This window comes from Akanthomyces muscarius, chromosome 6 (genome assembly GCF_028009165.1).
Source record: "Akanthomyces muscarius strain Ve6 chromosome 6, whole genome shotgun sequence".
Classification (NCBI taxonomy): domain Eukaryota; kingdom Fungi; phylum Ascomycota; class Sordariomycetes; order Hypocreales; family Cordycipitaceae; genus Akanthomyces; species Akanthomyces muscarius.
The window spans coordinates 2,599,653-2,619,816 of record NC_079246.1 but is presented as its reverse complement, the minus strand read 5'-3'; the positions used below and the strand labels follow the sequence as shown (position 1 = coordinate 2,619,816).

The 20,164-nt window shown below is 54.1% G+C and overlaps 8 protein-coding genes across 9 annotated transcripts; 5 read left to right on the top strand and 3 right to left on the bottom strand.

Annotated features, from left to right (window-relative positions):
- Positions 1-1,233: 1,233 nt before the first annotated feature.
- LMH87_000918 (uncharacterized protein) lies at positions 1,234-3,695 on the top strand (the record flags this gene model as incomplete). The annotated part of the gene is made up of 2 exons (XM_056198907.1): positions 1,234-3,611; positions 3,662-3,695. 2 exons carry the CDS (start codon positions 1,234-1,236, stop codon positions 3,693-3,695), a joined length of 2,412 nt encoding a protein of 803 aa, XP_056055807.1.
- A 1,609-nt stretch (positions 3,696-5,304) lies between these two features.
- Positions 5,305-6,968, top strand: LMH87_000917 (uncharacterized protein; the record flags this gene model as incomplete). Its single annotated transcript, XM_056198906.1, has 6 exons — positions 5,305-5,387; positions 5,468-5,658; positions 5,735-6,001; positions 6,146-6,176; positions 6,251-6,555; positions 6,871-6,968. The coding sequence occupies 6 exons, from the start codon at positions 5,305-5,307 to the stop codon at positions 6,966-6,968; spliced, it is 975 nt and encodes a 324-aa protein (XP_056055806.1).
- Positions 6,969-7,284: 316 nt separating this feature from the next.
- On the top strand, positions 7,285-7,828 carry LMH87_000916 (uncharacterized protein; the record flags this gene model as incomplete). 2 transcript variants are annotated; one of them, XM_056198902.1, is made up of 5 exons in its annotated part: positions 7,285-7,295; positions 7,369-7,372; positions 7,501-7,525; positions 7,580-7,716; positions 7,769-7,828. In XM_056198902.1, the coding sequence occupies 5 exons, from the start codon at positions 7,285-7,287 to the stop codon at positions 7,826-7,828; spliced, it is 237 nt and encodes a 78-aa protein (XP_056055804.1). The 2 variants fall into 2 exon arrangements, with proteins under 2 accessions (XP_056055804.1, XP_056055805.1); XM_056198903.1 differs by having other exon boundaries at positions 7,577-7,716.
- A 1,492-nt stretch (positions 7,829-9,320) lies between these two features.
- On the bottom strand, positions 9,321-10,116 carry LMH87_000915 (uncharacterized protein; the record flags this gene model as incomplete). Its single annotated transcript, XM_056198901.1, has 2 exons — positions 9,321-9,733; positions 9,795-10,116. The coding sequence occupies 2 exons, from the start codon at positions 10,114-10,116 to the stop codon at positions 9,321-9,323; spliced, it is 735 nt and encodes a 244-aa protein (XP_056055803.1).
- A 1,549-nt stretch (positions 10,117-11,665) lies between these two features.
- On the bottom strand, positions 11,666-12,928 carry LMH87_000914 (uncharacterized protein; the record flags this gene model as incomplete). The annotated part of the gene is made up of 1 exon (XM_056198900.1): positions 11,666-12,928. The coding sequence occupies one exon, from the start codon at positions 12,926-12,928 to the stop codon at positions 11,666-11,668; it is 1,263 nt and encodes a 420-aa protein (XP_056055802.1).
- Positions 12,929-14,203: 1,275 nt separating this feature from the next.
- LMH87_000913 (uncharacterized protein) lies at positions 14,204-15,219 on the top strand (the record flags this gene model as incomplete). The annotated part of the gene is made up of 2 exons (XM_056198899.1): positions 14,204-14,282; positions 14,393-15,219. The coding sequence occupies 2 exons, from the start codon at positions 14,204-14,206 to the stop codon at positions 15,217-15,219; spliced, it is 906 nt and encodes a 301-aa protein (XP_056055801.1).
- Positions 15,220-15,959: 740 nt separating this feature from the next.
- On the top strand, positions 15,960-17,673 carry LMH87_000912 (uncharacterized protein; the record flags this gene model as incomplete). Its single annotated transcript, XM_056198898.1, has 3 exons — positions 15,960-15,967; positions 16,056-16,774; positions 16,886-17,673. The coding sequence occupies 3 exons, from the start codon at positions 15,960-15,962 to the stop codon at positions 17,671-17,673; spliced, it is 1,515 nt and encodes a 504-aa protein (XP_056055800.1).
- Positions 17,674-18,303: 630 nt separating this feature from the next.
- On the bottom strand, positions 18,304-19,686 carry LMH87_000911 (uncharacterized protein; the record flags this gene model as incomplete). The annotated part of the gene is made up of 4 exons (XM_056198897.1): positions 18,304-18,744; positions 18,830-19,057; positions 19,114-19,182; positions 19,642-19,686. 4 exons carry the CDS (start codon positions 19,684-19,686, stop codon positions 18,304-18,306), a joined length of 783 nt encoding a protein of 260 aa, XP_056055799.1.
- Between the last annotated feature and the right edge of the window lie 478 nt (positions 19,687-20,164).

The following is a 20,164-nucleotide window of genomic DNA, read 5'->3' as shown; positions in this document are numbered from 1 at the left end:
CAATTTTGTCTCGGCCACGTTCGTGATGGGTTGTTGGCGCTGTGCTACAGAGGACAAAGTCAGATGTAGCTGCACTGTTTGCCGCCAATTAAAGCTGATACTCCTTCGTCTTTCTTGCTTCTTTCGTTTCCATCATTGCAATCTACAAGCTGCATCAAGGTCAATACGGAGTAGGCTCCAGAAACTTCAGTGCCACGACCAAAAACAGCAGAGACTGCCAGATCATCGCTCTGTTAGTGCCGCCATCTCAGCTGCCAGACAGCCCGTGGCACAGGTACAGCCATCCTTCACCACATGCCACTCTAATCTCGCGTACTGCACAGCCCATCTGGGTTCCACTCGTCTGGCACGCCGGGTCGATGCACTATCGCCCCCAACCCCGCCGCTGCGTGCTGTGATTCGCCGCCGCGCCCTGCTTTGGCGCCCGCAGCCAAAGCTTGATTTTAGCGGTCTCGCACGCTGCAGCAAAGCCCACTTGCCCACTAATGGCCCTCTGTACAGCACATCTCAGTGGCCGTGGGGTCGCTGTGCCTGAGCCAGTGCCTGGCCCAGTGCCGAACCCCTGCTCCAGTCTGGTCTCCCCCTCCTGGCCAATCCTGTCCCACTCTGGGCGCATCCATCTGAGCCCATCTGCCAAGGTTGGCGCAGCTTTCATTGTCCGCCGCCAGTGCCAGTGCCAGCGCCAGGTTCCAGAAGGGGGCCGCGTCGTTCCTCTGCCAGGCGGCGCAGCCAGAGCCAAACCCCCAGGACCACCACCCCCCTAACTTCCCTGGCCATCGTCGGAGCCGCCTCTTCCGTCTTCCCTCATCAACGGTCATTTCGTGATCGAACCTCAATTTTTTTCTTCTCTTTTGCAACCCTTTGACTATTTCCTTCACAATCAAGGGACCCGGCAGCGAGCGGCACATTCTTTGCAGCCCTCCTGCTTCGACCCTTTGTCGACACTCGCTATCCACAATCTTCTCCTTTCGTTTTTATTTGTTTCTTCATTCTTGAGTCGACAATTTGATACACAGCCTGCATTTGTCTTTCTCTGGTAGAAAAACATTTCTCTCTTTTAGCACCGTCGCGCAACGATTCTCGTCAGCACCGCTTGGAATACTCGCTTCGAACTCCTCGTCGAAAGAGCCCGGAGTTCTGACAAGTAGACACCCAGTCGCCGTCCCCATCTACACTCTGCTCGCTCTAGTCGCCCGCGAATCCGATCCTCGTCTCTCCGCCCCGACCGACACCATGCGGTCCTTTTTCAAGGCGCCGCTGCTGCTGCTCGCAGCCGTTACCACCCTCTTGGCACCCGCCCATGCCCAGAAGAGGCTCGAGTCGCTCGCTCTGAGCACCTGCCAGGACAACTCGGGCTTCTCTGCCTCCCGCTTCAAAGTCGTCTTCACTCCCAACAACAACACCGCCTTTGTCTCCATCGTCGCGACCTCGTCCATCCATGGCTATGTCAACTTTGACGTGACTGTCACCGCCTACGGCTATCAGATTATCAAACAGACCGTCGATCCCTGCAAGACATCCCTCTCCGGCCTCTGCCCCATGGTTGCTGGCAAGATTCCCCTCGACCTTAACCTCGCCCTCGGCGACGGCGTCGCCACTCAGATTCCCGGAATCGCCTACGCCATCCCCGATCTCGACGCCAAGGTCCGCGTAGTTATCAACTCCACCGACGGCTCCGGTGCTATCGCCTGTGTCGAGGCCAACATTTCCAACGGAAAGACGGTCGACTTGGCTGGAGTCAAATGGGCCACGGCCGTTATTGCTGGCCTCGCCCTCATCTCCTCTGCCATTGTCAACGGTCTCGGTCAATACAACACTGCTGCCCACGTTGCCGCCAATTCGCTTTCGCTCTTTGGTTACTTTCAGTCTCAGGCCATTGTCGGTCTCACCAGCGTCAAGATGCCCCCTATCGTCATGGCCTGGACGCAGGATTTTGTGTGGTCTCTTGGTATTATTCGTGTCGGCTTTCTCCAGGACCTCACCACTTGGTATCAGCGCGCTACTGGCGGCACCCCCTCCACCATTTTCGACACCTTGCTCACCCGCTCCGTTCAAGTCCAAAAGAGAGGTCTCGCAATCGCTGAGGATACCGTCAACACCGGCGTCGACATGTTTAATCGCGCCGTCGCCATGGCTCCCAAGGTTGTTCAAACCTTTGCGAAGCGAGCCAATATCGAGACTAGCCAAGGCACCTACATTGTCTATGGAATTCAGCGTGTTGCTTTCCGCGCCAAGATTGAGACAACTAATCTCTTCATGACTGGCCTCATCTTCTTTGTCTTTTTTGCCATCTTCACCGTTCTCGGCGTCGCTGCTTTCAAGGGTATTTGTGAGCTTCTCGCCAAGAATCAGGTCATGAAGAACGATCGTTTCCTCGACTTCCGCAACGGCTGGCTCACTGTTCTCAAGGGCATCCTCTACCGTGTCGCGCTGCTTGGATTTCCCGGTGTCACTCTTCTCTGCCTGTGGGAATTTACCCAGATTGATTCGCCCGCCGAGGTTGTTTTGGCCGTCGTTTTCCTCATCGGTCTCATCGTCACCCTCGGCTGGGGTGCCAGCAAAGTGATTCGCATTGCCCGCCGCTCCATCGCCATGCACAAGAACCCGGCCTACATCCTCTTCTCGGACCCCCAGGCTCTTAATCGCTGGGGTTTCCTTTACATGCAATTCCGCGCGTCCGCTTACTACTTTATCGTACCTGTTCTCGTGTACGCTCTCGCCAAGTCCATGGTCGTTGCTTTTGGCCAGCGCAACGCCGTCGCCCAGGCTATCTGCCTGCTTGTTGTCGAAGTTGGCGCCCTCATCGCCGCCTCTGTAATGAGACCCTGGATGGATAAGCCCACTAACTCATTCAACATTGCCATCTGCGTCATCAACTTCCTCAACGCCGTTTTCCTCCTCATCTTTTCGGACATCTTCGGCGCTCCCCCGCTCATGATTGGTGTCATTGGCGTCGTTCTCTTTGTTCTCAACGCCGCCTTCTCTCTCATCCTGCTTCTCATGGTCATTATATCCACTACCATCAGCTTTATCCGCAAGAACCCCGACGCCCGCTACCAGTACATGGCCGATGACCGTGCTTCATTCATGAAGTCGCAAACCCAACTCAACGGCAACACCGAGCTCGATGCTCTCGGTGCCACCGCGCGTGGTGATAAGATGGGAGGCTACAAGGCTCCGCTGGACCTGGACGACGACCACGATTCTCTTCTCGACGCCGGCCGAAGGGATCCTTTCGCGTCTCACAACGCGTCAACGACCTCGTTCCACCAGGCTGGCCAGGGTCCCAGATCGCCCGTCAACCCCTCGATGCCCCTGTTCCCTGGTTCCCGATCTGAGAGCCCATTCCGTTCCCAGTCGCCAAACCCGTCCCAACCCAATCCCTACGGTAGCCAGGCGTCCCTGGGACCTGTGCCACAAAGAGGACCCATTCCCAACCGTGGGCCATCTCCTCAACAGGGCCGCGCACCGTCGCCACAGATGAACCGCGGGCCGTCTCCGCAAATGCAGAACCGCGGACCTTCTCCCCAGATGCAGAGCCGGGGGCCTCCTCCACAGCAGCTTCCTCCGCCCCCTGGCCAGGGCAACTATAGACAGCAAAACTCGTCCAGGTAATTATTACACATTTCTTGTACCGACTTTGTATGCTAACAAATCACAGTCCCTGGCAGCGTGGAGCTGGATACGACCACTGAGCGACTCCTTTGACACGAGTTTCCTTGTCATGTGTTCGATTGCATCAGTTGCCTTTGGAACTTGGCTGCATTGGCCTCAAGCTTAGCCATACTTGATTCATCCTGAGGCGAGCCGCCAATTTGTCCTTTTTTTGGGTTCCAAAACCGGCGTTGGGATTTGTTTCGCGGCGCAAACAGTCGCCTCTACCCTTGCCTTGTATATACGCAGGATTTTTCATTATGGGACGGTAGAAGCACTGTGTCTTTTTAGGTTAGATGTCCACGGGCAAATACAGTGTTAATTGCATCTTTAAAGCAAGTGAGTCTGTGATTTCACAATTGCGTAGAGTGGGACAAAGTAGATGGCTGCGCAGCTCTAAGAGTACCTAATAGCCGGGATAGCAGGCCTAACAGGCTGCTGGTTTCCCACCGTCGCTGCCGTCTCTGCTCTCTTCGCACCTGCACATGTGTTTACCGCGAGGGCAGCTGTGCGTTGGAATACCAGGTGACAGCCCTGTCGGGCGAATGCAGTCTCGTCGTCCGAAGAAGCATCGTTGTCCAAGATGGACATTGCATCCCGGCGATGTCTTCTGAGAAATCCGTGCATAAAAGTTGCGAGGCTGTCAGCAAAGACGGCTTTCGACAGACCAGTTTCACATTGCTACATGGCCATCGAGCGCGCCATTGGAAAGTCGCTTCCAGGGAGCATGCGGCGCCAGGTCGTTACGCCGCTGAGTGTGGCAGATGCGGCGTTTCGTCCAGTGAATGATGAACAGCTGCAGGCCCGCCAGGTCGGCTGCAAAGCAGCGGCCCAGTATGAAGGATGGGGGGTAGAGACGTGGACGGCGGCCGTATTAGTCGGCCACACCACCATTTGGATCTAAGAAACGCCACTTTGTGCGGCTGCAGTACCACCACACAGGCTCTTCGCAAACTCAACAAACGGCTATGAAAAAAGGTAGTCGAAGTTCAAATAAATTGGCAAAAATAAAAGAAAAAACAACATACAACAGCCGGTGTTCGCTGGTCGTCACCGACCCAACTACTAATCTGCCGGTCAATAGCTTAACTTCAGCGGAGCAAACGGGACGCGGTGTATTCTACTGCCTGTGGTCGTATGTATCAGTCTCAGAGCTGATTTGACTTATAGAGACAATATCTCAAGTGACAAATGATGGCGACGACAGATTCTGCTATTCAATACTGTGCGCATTGACAGTTTGAGGCCTCTAAGCTTTTAAAATAGACGACCTTGATTCGTATTACTATGCTGGGGCCACATCCAGCGCGAGACCAGAATTCTCCGGGCTGCTGTAGAAAGCCGGCAGAAAGGTTGTCAGACTCTTGTTAGAGAAGGGACTCAACTAGACCAGAATCAGAGACTTAGTTCACGACCGTTATTCTTAGTTATTGCGTGGCCATACTAAATTGAGCAGAGCCAAGATCCCAACTCAAATATCCAATCGCAACGGTTGACCGCGCTACTGAAAGCCACATCCAAAGCCGATGGAGCTAACATGCAACTGTAGGGCTGTGGTGATCTTCAGCTGACGAGGACGCCTTCTTGACCTAGACAACGACGTCGCCCCGCATCAGATGTACTGTCCAATTCCCCTGGCCATCAAGCATCATGACGACCCGCCATCAAGAAGCCGATGAGTCGCGGCAAAAGCGATGGGCACCCAAGGTTCGCACAGGGTGCCAAACCTGCCGGTAGGTGCCAGCAACCCCGCACCTTTCGCCGCGCTTCTCGGTCCGCTGACATTGCCGCCTGTCCGTACCGCTCGCAACAGGGCTCGCCGTATCAAATGCGACGAGACGCAGCCTCGCTGCAAGAAATGCATCCGAAGAGGCCTCTCTTGCCAATACACGCTGCGCTGGCGGCCGGTCGCCGAGGAGAGGCCGCTGCAGTCCAAACAAGCGCAAGCGCCGCTCGTGCAGGCTGATCCCCCGAGCTGGCTCTTCATGGAGGCAATACGGTATTGTACGTCAGCTGCTCAGCAAACTCCCTACACATTTGGTGCAGGAGCTCAAGCTAATCGGCAGCTCATCATGCCAAGACTGCTCATTCGTCAGGCCGATACGGGTGGCCGGGGCAGGCACTCACGACATACAGGATCCTCCATTCCACACAGGAGACGCCATGTCTGCACGATTCATCTGCCAAATTATCGGTCATCAGGCAGTGGCTGTGTCGAAGAAGCGCGGCAAGCTAGTCTCTTTCTGGGCGGAACCGCAGTTCGACTCAATGCGGAAAAACTACTCTCGCTACTTTGTCGACTTTCTCGCCATTGTTAACCAGTGCATCGAGGGCGGAAAGTCGAGGGGTACGTCAAAGGCGTTTCACTACCTCTGGAACCTGCTCTCCTTTGACCTTGCACTAAACGAGTCGCTGTGGCAGGCACATGTCAGGGGTGCCCTCGCCTATGCGCAGCTCCTTGGTGGTCCGAAGGTGGCTCTGAGTCTACCAGGGCCGACGATATTCTTCAGGCAGCTGGTTCTGTAAGTGCGCTTTTTATTTGCCATGCAAATTTGCATGGCCGATCCCATGGAGTGACGCTGACCAATTCCTGTAGCCACGCGATTCTGAGCAATACCCTCACTCCCACAGACCAACTGATTACTGGTCACCTCGGCTACAGTGACGATGACATCAGAGTTGTGCTTGACGATGAGGATAGTACGCGTCCCTTCCCCGTAGATCTGGTCGTGATTGTCAGACACATTACAGAAGTGCGGGTACAAGCTACTTCCCAGACAAAAAGCATCTCTGCACTGCAGCATCGCACGCAGCATCTATTCCAAGAGATCAACGCCTTTGACCCCGTTTCTTGGGCAGAAGAAGTCGAGTTTTTCAGCGGAGACGTCACATCCGCGATCGGTCAGATATTTCAGATTTCAACCCGGCTCCATGCCATCGTGGCGCTGCCTGTATCGATCATTCCACCGCCGCTCGTGTCCCTGCTCCCCAGCGTGGCCATCGCCAGCGGCCTGGGCAATGTATGCGACAGCGTGCGCATCTCGCAGCGCACCAAGCTTCTGGAACGACTCAGGGACACCTGGCCGTCTATACGCGACAAAACCAACATGTCGTGGCCGCTGCTGGTGGCGGGCGTTGCCTTGGCGGACGGTCCGGCGGTGGATCAGGAATTTGTCGCGCGCTGCCTGGATGAGCTGTGGCGAGACCCCTTGGTAGATATTGCTCCTTTGCTGGGCCTGGAAAAGATGCGTCGCTTTTGGCGATCGGGCAATAGGGGATGGGAGGATTGCTTTGATGAGCCTGTTCCGTGGTGAGGCGAGGATCATTGAAGGCCTGTCCAACGGCGCGGGTGCAGCCCGACTTTGTGGGTAGTCACCCACTGCTCATTGCGGAAGAGGAGCGAGTTGGATTGAGGCTCGGTGGCGAGCTCCTGACTCATTCTCCCTGGCAGAAGAGGGATAAGTCGGTAGACTCTCAAGAAATGCATTCAGAATCGAACCAACACTCCGCAATATACCCTGCAGTTAAAGTTTGGCTGTAGCTGAAGTCATTTTGGAGGCACATGTTACTTTTAGGTTGCAGGACGTTGAGTCTCTATGGCATGGCTTCCAAGACGCAGCTCTATAGCAAATGAGTCTTGAGTAAGTGTACGCGCAATTCTATGAGATCAACGCCGACTCTGTATTGTGGCTGAGACCATAGGATTGATCAAAGTCAAGTCGCACATCAAAGAAGGATAGGATAGATGAAACAATACGCTAGCAAAAACGAACATGCAGGAGAGAAGCTTTCGAGTAAAGATGAATGAATTTGCTGACGCCTTACTATCAAAGCGGTTGGGTATAGAGCGGCTCTCTCGCCCAATCAAAAGGTATGGTCTCTGGGCTCAGGTCTACCATGACTTAATTCTGATGAGGTTAAGTAGCATTCGGCGCCGTCTATAGCCTCGGAGTGTGTTTGCTCGAGATTGGAGTGTGGAAGTCGTTTGTACATACCGAAGAGGCTGGATCAAGCCCTGCAAAGACACAGCCGTCATCTTGGTTCCAGCAGCATGCTAAGGGAGTATGTGGTCGCGATCCTCTGATACTGAAGGCCGATCTGATAGAGATTGCAGAGAAGTTTCTACCGCAGCGCATGGGATCTATGTGTACAAACATTGTCAAGACTTGCCTAACCTGCCTGGATCCGAGCAATGAAGATTTCGGCGACGAGTCCAGGTCAAGCTGGCCATGTAGATTCTTCTTCAACTCCAAAGAATTCAAGTGTAAGGACGAGTACACTGGAACATGGCGCGTGCCGAAGTTTGAGACTAGCCGGCGGTCATGTAACAGAATCTAGCTAGTGCTGCTCCGGGGCTGGAATGATGGAGAAGTATCTTGCACTTGCGACAGTACCTAGTTATCTTGAATTTGATGTGCCCAAATTGCCCGTGTTTCACCCCTCCCAGGAGAATCTTCCACTGATTTCCAGGGCTGATGCGATGGAGCGGCGGCTTTTCGACAAATCACCTTGGTGACTCAAGCGCACTTCTGTCTAGCCCTAAGCATGCGAAAGACTTGTGGCTGCTGTGCAAACCTAGGAGCGCCTCTTCAATGATGTCGTCGGAATGCGCCACGGCGGCCGCCAGCTGCAGACTTGCTTCGACCGAGCACGCAACCACACAAAAAGTATCACCCACATCGAGTAAAAGAAAGCTATAAAAGAAAAGAAGGAATGTTCGTCAAGTCTAGGATTCGAACACAGCCCTTCTGGATCCCTATCCGAGTCGACCTCGCCAAGGTGTCCGTCGACGCTACAAGCTGGAGGCGGCCTCGTTCATGACCCAGACACGCTACCATTACATCTCCCTGGCTTCCGTTCTGCTGAACCGGACGGGTTTAATCACACAAAAAGAGCTTTCTCGAGAGATTTTTCACAAGCCAAAAAGAAAAAGAAAGGCCTCGAGCCTCGGAATCGAACCAAAGATCTGCTGCACGTGAAGACAGACACGGCTGGGCTATGTGTGCCGGCCAGCGGCAAGCCTCCTCGCCGCTCGTCCTCTATAGCTATGCTACCATTACACCAACTCGAGGGTGACGGCTTGTGATTAGTTTTGACTTATAAAGTGTCGAAGAGCTGGCTTTCGAGCGAGTTGGGTGATGTGATTTTCGTGGCTGGAGTGGTGGTGGTAAGTGGCACATGGGCGGCGGCTCTACACGGGAGCGTCCGCTCATCACCGTGCCCGCTGGCACGAAAACTGTATTTGGTAAAGAGGTGAGATTGCCCCGTAGAAGATACACGCAAATAGTTCGCGAAAAAAAGGGTGGACCAGCTAGGGTTGCAAGTTCTTGAATTGCAAGCCACACAGTCATGGCAGCTGCCGAACGTCCCGAGCGAACTTTCAAGCTTCCTCGAGTTGGAGTTTTGGACCACAAAAGTGGTTAGCAAGACATGGCAGTTTTGAACTGGAACCACATTTACGCGTACTACTTCTCTTTCGAACAGTTTATTAGCATTCGTCAAGTAAACTAGACTAATTTAGAGCAGAGAACTAGCGAAATTATTTCATGGACCCATGAAAATTGACGTAAAAGAAATCAATAGAATTATGCAGAGCAATAACAATCTTTTGTGAGAATTGCGCCAGTCGAATTAACTTATGAAATCGTTGCACGACTGGTCAGCCATTAAACCATCAGGTAAGCTGCGGCTACCATGCCACCGACTGCGTAGACTGCCTGAGCCGTCGCAGCCGGAGCGGCGTTGGGGGTCGATGAAGCAGCCGCGCTGGAGCTCGAGGCAGCGGAGCTCGACGAGCTGGAGCCAGTGCTGCCAGAGGTCTGCGACGCGGTTGTAGTAGACGACGTGGTCGGGCTGGTCGCGGTCGAGGCGCCTGAAGTAGACTGGCCCGACGAAGTGGCCGTGGCACTGCTGCCACCTCCAGCACCTCCGGCAGGGTGGGTGCGGTCAATGGTGGTGGTGAGCTGGCTGACGTCGGTAGGACGAGTGACATCAACGTTGACGCTGGCAGCCTCGCTGGTGGCTGCCGAGTTGTACGTGGTGCTAGAGAAGCCACACACGGAGAGAATCTCGTCAATGTCTAGAGGCAGAGGTCACATTAGCGATTGATTGCCATTAAAGAAATGCGCTCCGCCACATACGCTTAAGGTCATCGTTGTCAGCGTGATCATCGTCGTCGTCACGCTTGTTCTTCTTGGACTGGTGCATGCAGTCGGCACAGAGCGCGGCAATCTTGCCGACGTCGAAGCTCTTGTTGGTGCAGATGCACTGGTTCTGGAGGTGGTGTTCGTCGCGATCATTGTCGCTGCGCAGGTCGACATCGCAACGGTCTGAGAGCGTGCCGATGGGCTTGCAGATGGTCTTGCAGGGCGTGGGCACATCGTCCATGTCCAATTCGACCTGCGCATTGGCAGCGAGGACAAACTGGGCAATGGCCAGAGCGATGGAGGTAGTGTGACGCATATTGGCGATGTTGAATGGGAGGCAAGGGGTTATCTGAACTTGTGTTGCGGATGAAATGGAAGAGATGAAGCTGGTTCGAGATGGAAAGCTGATGAGACTCAAGGGGGAAGTGGAAGCATTAAATAAGTGTTATTCACAACTTCAGAAACAGTACGTACCTACTAGTCTATCCGCCAACACGTCATGGACGAAATGCAGCTGGGGAAGGATGCTGTGAAGGTGGGTGCCTGGGGTAACTAGTTACAAGGTAATTGCACCTTCCCGCGGCCTAATCCCTGTTTCACCGGAGAATTTAGAGTCAACAGCTAATCTCAGTGTTTCTCTGCCTTTACCGCAGCCGAATGGTAGCATTGACGCTGCTTAGCCACGATCTGATGCGCGGAAGCCCGAGAATAGAAAACATTACGTGTGTCGTCGGATTAGCTTTGCGACTTGCGGTTGGGTTCCGGACCATCGCCTGTTGATCAAAGCACCCGAATGAAGACGAATGGAAATAACGCGTGCATCATTACCTAACTGCGACAAGGGCAGTGGGGCCGGCTCACACCAAAGATGGTGTGAAGGCTGAGTTCCGACCAAGTTTGTTCTTGAGACTATTGACCAGTGGTCGGTGACACTGGGGGAACCCCGCTCGACGGGGTGCGCAGCCACAATGTGGGAATATCCCTGGCTTGCCTCGCAAGGCTTCTGGTTGGCGATGAAATCGACCAAACCGCGAAAGCCGATCCCGCGCGAGGCAGTTTTGACGGCTTCCAAGACATAGCCAAACATGTTTGCTGGGCTTGGGCAGCAGCAGCCGTTTTGCGGGACCTTTTAGCCTTGTTGTTGTTGTTCCACACCATATTTGCCGGAGAATGAGAAATATTGACCGTCAGCACTGCGTGTCTCTGCGCTACACTACAGAGAAAGGCAGCACACGAGCAGTTGGGCAGGACTGGTAGTGGGAGGCAGCCAACTGGGTTCAGTATCAGGGAGGCATCAGTGCTTGGGGTGACGACTGGTAAATAGGTAGAGTAGCATTCTGTATTTAGACACCTGCGTGGACTGCTCCAAATTTAGCAGTCTGACCCAACCGCAGTCCACGACGTGTAAGCTTGGCGATCAGCGCCGGCGCGCCAAGCCCTGTTACACCGGTGAGAGCTGTACATTTGTGCCAGTAGTTGGAGCTGACGAATTCAATACGCGTCCTACGCAAGTGTAGCAAGCAATCCGATTGCAACCTTCTCGTCTTTGATTTGTGTCTGGCCGCCTTTTTGCAAGGGCTAATAGGGAAAGTGTGGAAGGTAGCATAGACAGGCACGCACCGACACGGAAACTGGAAATAATCCGCTTAGCGGTGAGATCGTCGCGCTGCAAAGCGGCCAATTACCATCAGATAGTTGATGCAAGATAAACCTGCGGCTCTCGGCCGTTATTTTTAGAGTACCCTGAGTAATAATTTTACAGGGCTTCAAGATGCGACCGTCGACTCCGGGAAATTCCGCCGCTGTCAAAGCTGACTGCTATTTATAAGCTTATCTTCAAGCAGCCCCATGCGGCGACTTGTTAGTTAAAGATCTTCGCAAGGATGCCGACTGTTCTTCTCTTCCAGCACATCCTCAAACCAGTCTAATGCTACCTGGTTCAACAGCACAGCGCCACCCAGAGAGCAGTGAGCGCCGGCACCCTCCTCCGACGTGAAGAGTCTATATGTTGCTCGGTCACCAAGTGCATCAGCAAGCTCCCTTGCTTGGCCCGGAAAAGATGTTTCTCTGTCAGCGTCAGCCACAAAGACTGGCACTTGGATCTGGTCGTAGTGACCTTCCAAGTTCATGGCCATTCTCTTCGTCACCAGCTCAAAGGGCGACTCGGTGTTGAATGAAAATTTGCCATGCTCATATGCCCATCTTTTGGCCGTGGGAATGTTATCTTGCTGGAAGAACTTAGCAGCAGCCACGTCAAATTCCCGTTGTTGACCTTCATGGTAGAGCGCTTGAACATCGGAAGGGTAGCTGGTTAGAGCTCTGCGACCGTAATCGGTCACACCGTCGATGGCGAGAACAGCCATGATGCGCTTGTCGAATGCCGCGGCACGCGGTGCCAAGTAGCCGCCGAGCGAGTATCCTAGCAAGCCGATTGCTTTGGGGTCAATCTCTGGTTGTTTGAGCGCCCAATCAACGACGGGGGACACGACTCTTTCCCAATCAGCGATGAAGCCGCAATTCTGTTTACGACGAACTGTTGGCTGACCAGGACCTTCGTATGTAATAACATTCATTCCCCTCTCCAGGATGGCCTTGCCAATGACATGGTACATTTCCTCTTGAGAGCCATCAAAACCATTGCCGATGATAAGCGTAGGGCGACGTCCAGGTAGACCAGCGGAGAAAAATATCGCTGGGATGGAAAATTCCGAATCTTTCGACGGCAAGGTAATCCTCGTCCCTGGCAGTGACATCAGCGCCATGGCGGCATCAAAGGCTGACAGATGCTTGTCCCAGAGAGAGTAGATACGATCGTCGGACCAGTTGCCGTGGAGGTAGAAATCGGCTGAGGCATAGTAAGTCGCAGCCTTGAAGTACATGCTACGAGCGGATGACGGGTGTCTCTTAGAGTCGATTGACTGCGCAACTTTGTCGACTCGCGACGCAAGGGCGTTGAATGCAGCATAGAAGCTCTCAAAGTCGCTCGGCACTATCTGGGGAGCGGCGACGAGAACCTCCCCCAGATCGGCGCCCTCGTACGCGGTCATGGCCATGGTCCGGAGAATTTCAAAGTGAAAGCTGGGGTCAGCGCTCAGCTGCAGCATTGGGTCGGGAGGAAGCTCAGCCATGGCTGGAGCCAGGTGCTACAGACGGTAAGTTTCTGTATCGCCGTAGAGCGTACCAATGTCCGACGTACCAGACCGAGCACGACAGAAATGAAGGCAGTTGATACCTTTGCTGCGAATAATTTTCCAGACACTACAGTTATGGAGGAATAGCAACGCAATAAATAAGCCACGGCATTGCTGACATTGGAGCCAAAGGTTACATGGTGAGCGGGTCAAGTTGGCAGCTGCATTAGCATGAATGTGAGTATCACTCTATGACTTCGCAATGCAGACTAGAGCAGAGGCATTTGATCAGCGACGGCGACTCTTGCTTCATTTTGTCGGATGCGAGGCTGCGAACAATGTTGCCGACTGGCCGTGAGCACGGAATGAGCACTGGCTACGATGAGCGGGGCGGAGATGTCCGCGGTGGCTGCTTTGATACGGAGTAGCTGCCGGTAATAGGAGGCCCGAGGAGCAAGCGGCACAAGATAAGTTACTGAAGGCCGCGCAGCCAAAGTGACTCGAATGTGATTGCCAGTGACAAGCCCGGGTGAGACGACGGCGGGGAGGACGAGCCGGAGGGGGAAGTCGGGGAGCCACAGTGAATGCCACAGCGAGCCACAGTGGCTGCGACGTTGAACTGGCTGGCAGTCTGACACACAGCAACTGCCGACGCCGTGGGCAAGCAAAAGCACGGCCGCCACACCACTTCTGCCACAATGTCTGGGCTGAATGGCTTGCATTTCTAGGCCCTGTTAGTGCCAATCACCGCCCGCTAACCCCGAAACAGTCGAGGAAAGCACCCAAACTTTGGCGGGCGCCGGCTGTGTGCCCTCGGAGCACCTGGCTGGTCCCTCGACGGCTGCCAGTGCACCACCCACCCTGCTTTAGGCCGTCACGTGTGGCTTGGGTTTAGCGCTTGGGCTGCCCAGAGGCCCAGAGGCTCACCCAAACTGGCTCCTCGCAGGCCACTCGTCGCCGCGGCAAACCTTGGTGCTCCACAACAAAAGCCTCTCATAATCCCATCCTATCGCCCTGCCGTCGCCGACACTTTCAGCCCTTTTTCTCTCCCTCTCCGCCCTTTCGTCTGGCTCTTTCGACAAACTCACGAGCGGCCACTGCCATTTCATCACCACAGTACCAATTTTCACTCATTTACGACACCGAGGAGCTGAGGCGAGACGCTCACGCCCTGCCACTGCCTCGCCGCTCCTCACACCCCGAAAACATCGCCAACGCAACCTCAGCCTAGAGCCTAAGCGTCTACCCATTCGTCGTCGTCATCACCACACCATGAACCTTCTCCTATCATCGCAGCCGTCCGTCTTTCCTCACCATCACGAAAGCCCGCGCCAGTCTCCTCAGCGATCTCGTGAGTACTCTCTCTTCTCGTTTTGCCAGCCATGTCTTTGCCCCCGCCCGTGCACCTGGCTGCAATGGGGCCCCAAGTCTAAAGCTAATAGCAAACAAACAAACAAACAGAATCACCATTCTACAACATGGCCAACCGCAAACGAAAAGCCGATGAGGACGGCGATGGGGATGAGAACATGTCGCCCCTGAACTCTCCGGCGGTGCAGCCACGCAGCATTGCCAGACCCTCGAAGAAAGTCCGATCAAACGATATAACCGGTCGACCTCTCCACTTGCCTCGACTCCTCGAAACTCTCGACACCGCCCAGCTTCGCACTGTCCTCGAGAGAATTTGCGAGTCGCACCCTCAGATCGGCCACGAAGTCGTCACACAGGCCCCTCGGCCCTCCGTTGATGCTGCTCTTGAAGTCTTGCGTCGATACCAAGACAAGCTCAACGGCTCCATCCCTTACGGAAACAGCAGCGCCGAATATACCTATTATCGTGTCAAGGAACCCTTGGTAGCCCTCATCGATGCTATTGCCGACTTCACGCCACAGTTCTTGCCTCCGACCGAAACGCAGCCTACCAAATCCTTGGATTTCCTTGACCGAGCCACCAAGCTGATTCATGAACTGCCCGACTGGGAGCCTCAAGCATACCGCCACCACAAAGAGTGCGCCTACGACGACATCTCCAAAGCGTGGGCTCTTGTCATCAACGAAGCTGGCAAGCGAGCCGGCGGGTTCAACCTCCACTCTGACGGCTGGGATCAGGCCCTCAGCAGACACAATGAGCAGTCTGGTGGCCGTTTGGCCGGAGCCATCTCTGCCATGACCAGTAGCGTCGGGTGGATGGGTGCCAGCCCCGACCAAAACTCCAACGATCAAAATTCCATCCTCAACCAGCTCATGTCTGGCTCTTATGGCTCACCTGTTCGGGTCGGACCCTGGTAAATAACAATTTGGAAGCGACGAATTTATAGCACATAATGGCCGACACATAAAGATACCAATGGGACCAGGGCATAGTTGATACGGTACCCGCGGCATGCATGACACGACACGTTTTTTATGAGATTTTCATCTTGCATCATGGACACTAGCATAGACTTTTGGACTTCCTTTTCTGCACAATACGGAATGGTACCGGCGTTTGTTTTTCAGATGGTTTGACTCTCATATACTCCTGGCAAAATGCCTAGATCTTTTGAGAAACCGCCCGCTATTTGTTTTCGGTTTGCGAAGTTGGCGTTTTTCTTCCTTTCTCAGTCGAGATGGTGTAAATAACACGAAGAAACACAGTAGACCTCTCTTTTACGAGATGCACCAATATAGCAGCGTTTTCAGCAGGCGGCATAAATTTACTACATTCCTGTCCAAAGAGTGAATTTAAATCGCAATACCATATATGTAACAGATTTGTATTTTGCAATTGTCAATTTTGCTCTATCGTTGACGTTGACTGGCTTGTCACTTGTGGTGGCGGCCAGCGGTACGTACCGCCCGCCACCACTCACGTGTTTACCTGTTGAGGCGCGACAGCGTGAACGCGACCACCTTACAACGACCGCGATTAGCGACCAGCGACACGACGTCGGCCTAAATACCTTTTGCACAGCCTGGTTGCTCAATGAAATTCTGGAATACGCTATAATAGCAATACTTGATGGTGGAACATTCATCTATCTTATAAAATGCCTGCGTACGTCGCGATTACAGTCCGCAGCAAACGCTTAGCATTACAGCTGTCCACTGTCTGTCCGCAAGCTGACCTTATTTACCTTCTGCAGGCCAGGCGATCAGCACAAGGCGTATGCCAACCCATACGAAGAGACGAAGCCCCGAATCTCAGAATGGACTGCCAAAGACATTGCCACGATATCGGTGCGCCTCGATAAGCAGCTCGGCCCCGAATACATCTCCTCGCGTGCCGGCCCTGGCGGCTCCCGCGTGCACTACTTAACCGCCGAGAAATGCATCGGCCTGGCCAACGAGGTCTTTGGCTTCAACGGATGGTCTTCGTCCATTCAAAACATACAGGTCGACTTTGCCGACGAAAATCCCCAAACGCAGCGTGTCAGCATCGGACTGAGCGTCATTGTGCGCATCACGCTGCGGGACGGCACGTACCATGAAGATATCGGCTACGGTTCCATCGAGAATGCGCGCGGCAAGGCCATGGCCTTTGAAAAGGCCAAGAAGGAAGGCACCACGGATGCGCTGAAGCGCACGCTGCGCAGCTTTGGCAACGTCCTGGGCAACTGCATTTACGACCAGGACTACGTCAAGCAGGTGACTAAGCTCAAAGCACAGCCGGCCAGAAAGTTTGACCAGGTTAATCTACATCGGCATCCGGACTTTGTCAAGAAAGATGCGCCGGTCACATATGCTGTGCCGGAAGCTGCGACGGCCGCGTCCGGGTCAAGTAACAACTCTGGCCCGTCATTTGCGTCAGCGGCCGCGGCAGCTAAAGCAGAAGCCTCAGAGTCATTTGAGGACTTTCTCGGCGGTAAGTTCTTTCAACCAAAATTCCATGCAACAGGGATCTGAAGTGGTAGAAGCAAGGAGTTGATGCATGACAAATACGAGGACAACGGCGCTGACTGAGCACAACTGCTAGATTTTGACGAGGCAGATTTCAACGTGTCGGAAGAGGGCCATCCCGATGAAGTTGTAGTGCCAGTTCCAGCTGCTCCTGCAGGCCCGCAGACAAGACAGCAGCAACATCAGCAGTCCGCCAACAAGGCAGCGCATCCATCCAATCAACGCCCACAACCACCCCAAACCCCCAAACCCCAACATCAAATACAGATGACAGGTAGCGGTGCTCCTGCAGCTCCTTCAGCTCCTGCAGCTGGGCCACCAGAGGGCGGGGAACCGGTAGCTGCATTCTTTTCGGCACGTGCCGTTGCGACGGACACGAACCAGGGCCCGACCATTCCGCAAAATAAGCAGGCGCTCTTCAACCCAAAGGCAGAAAGCCCCTCGATTCGAAAGACGCCAGGCATTGATCATTCGTCATCGAAACCCCTGACACGCTCCGGTCAGCATGTCCCACCACCGAGCCAAACAGCAGAACCGTCCGCTGCCACTCCTAGTCGGCCGTCGGCAGCGGGAGGACCACAGGGCGGTGCTTTGGGAACTTCCGCCGCCGCTGGCGCTGGCGGACGGGCCTCGAAGGGACAGGCCGTCAACCCGGGCCTGGACCACGCGCGCAGGATTGGAGCGCCAGGTGGCCCTGCAAGTCCACTGGCGAATAGGAACTCGTACAAGCCACCGACGATGAAACGGCCGCTGGGACAAGGCGAGGGCAACGCGCCGCGGGTGCCGTTGAGTGAAATTCCTCCCAATGGACCGGTGGGGGCTTCTGCCGATGGTATCGACACGAAACGGCAGAAAATGGCATAATTCTGTTTTCATCAATATTTTTCTGTACAAGGAAGCTATTTGAGAAAAGTATCCTCTGGTTGTTTCATGATGGACGGCTTGGAGTTTGTGGCGGCGGCGTTGGGCTTTATATCTTTTCATATTGCAGATTACTTTGCTGTGCAATTACGTGCACTATATAGCGAATATTATGCTTTCTCGCGTGAACATCCAACAGTATTCGACCTGTGCTGGGTAAATTCGAGTCTGCAATGGGCTGAGCCTGTCCGAAAAAAAAGTACGGACATCTGATGTGCGCATGTCCAACTACCTAACCTACTGAGCGCGGTGAAAGCGAGAACTGTCCCCGGCTCTGGCAGAGCTCTGTTTTGTCGTGTCGAAGCATGTGCTTGCCATGACATGATATCTATGAACAAAAACAACAAAGAGCAGAAAAGACGAGAAAAGATCAAAAGAAAAAAGCCAAACGTAGTGCATGCGTAACAGAATGTTTGTAGCAGAGGATTGCCGGTTCCCTCTTTCATCAAGATGGCTTCATTACAGAGAAAGCAAGAGCGCAAGCAGTATAAGCATCAGTACAACGCCACCATTCACATGCGACAAGGACCATTTGACCAAGTAAAGAACAGCAAGCGCAAGAGGCAGGCAAAGTCACATTGGCGGTGGTGGGTAGACAGAGAGGAGGTGTGGTGATGACGCCGTTTGCTGTTGCTGCATGTGCGCCAGTTGCGGCGAGATTGCGCCGCTGTTTTGTTGCGAAAAGACGGCCAGGGCCAAAAATGTAGACGCCGCTACTTCCTCCACCTCCAGTCCTGTCGTTGTGCCCGTCGTTGTGCCCGTCGTTGTTGGTGGTGGTGCTGAGGCGGCGGCGCATGTGCTGGCGACGCTGGGGGAGCGGCCGTGGTGGCTGGTGGACTCGGGGCTGCCAATCATGAGCAGCTGCTCGAACTCGGCTCGGAGCGTCATGTACGCGTGGCTGACTTGCTGCTCGCGCTTGGTGGCCTCGTCGAGGAGCTCCTCGAGCTCAGCGATGCGGTCGTCTTTGCGTTTGCGGTAGGCGCGCTGGGACTTTCTGTTGGCAGCTCTGCGGCGCTGCAGTATCAATGTGTCAGCGATGAGAAATCCTTAAAAGACAGAATTGGGAAACGAATTGGCAAATCGGTGTAGATCAACGTACTTGAATGACAGCGGGCGGCGCGTTTTTGTAGCGATTGGGACGGCTGCGTTTTGGCTTCTTGGGCTCTTCTGCGGCTGCTGCCGATGGGGTGTCGGCTTCGCCTTCTGCATCATTGAACGAGGGTGACTCGGACAGAAACCTTTCTTCCGCGCTGCTGCCCTGACTCGACACGTCTTGGTGCAGGGACGGTACTACGAGAGACTCAGATGACCAAGGGAGTTGTGAATTCTGCCACGTGTGTTAGCATGAGTTCTCCTGCGGTTCTGGAATAGCTGCACACTCACCATGGTCATGTAGTGACCGTGTTCAAATGTGGGAACAGACATGTCGGGAAGCATGTGATGTTGTGAAGACTGTGAATGAGGTGTAAGCGATGTGAGCTGCAATGCCGACTGCGATGATGGGGCGAGAGACAGCGATGCCAAGCTTGTGTAGGGAGAAGTGAGGCTCAGGCCAGCCACCCAGCCAGCGGAAGAGAGCTGGAGTAAATAGTCAATGGGCAGCGGCGATGGGTCTTGTTGCGTTGCGGACGCGGGGCTATTCCTGCGAGACGCTGCGAGTATCGACATAATTGTTGTGGAGCGGGTATTGTGAGGGTGTTCTGTAATGGTAGATGGCATCTGGGTTTGGTAGGAATTGAAGGGAAGAGCAAGCTTCCCAGTGAAGAACTTGAGGCAGCGATATTGAGATGAAAGGTCACAGAACGACGGAAGGCCGTCTGACAGAAATAGAAGAAATTTGGAGATGCGGTCGGATGACCAAGTGTTTGGACGCCAGTGGAGTGCGCCTGGCTGCGGGAGCTTGGATGTTACCTTGCATGGCTTTGGAACCCGTCCGATAAGGGCGTTGCTTCTCATAAGATGTAGAAAGCTAGCCCTACTGTCGTCGTCGTCCGCACTGCTAGACCAACGGACCCGGGGGCTCTGCAGCCAATTGGGACCCCAAACATCGCCTCGCAGACCAGAGGCAGCCACACAGCTGGGGCGGAAGGGCGAAAGGATCCAGACATCTGCGCTTGATTTGGGGTGGTAGGGGGGCCAGCGGACTGGCAATCTGTGCTTCTAAGGTGTGTTTTTAAATGGTGCTTGGGAAGTTGAGTGCGCGCGCGTGTGTGTTTATGTAGATTGTATGTGTAAGTGCCCAAGTGGCGACCCGTTGACAGGGGCGTGTATATGTGGACGCGATGGAAAATGAGCCTACCGGAATAGTGTGTACATGCATCGTTTCGATAGACGACTCTGTTGCTAGTTGAAAAATGGCGGGAGATGGGAGAGTTCAGAGACGAAGAAGAAGAAAGCGCAAAATGACAAATAAGTAGGCTACGAGGACTTCCGC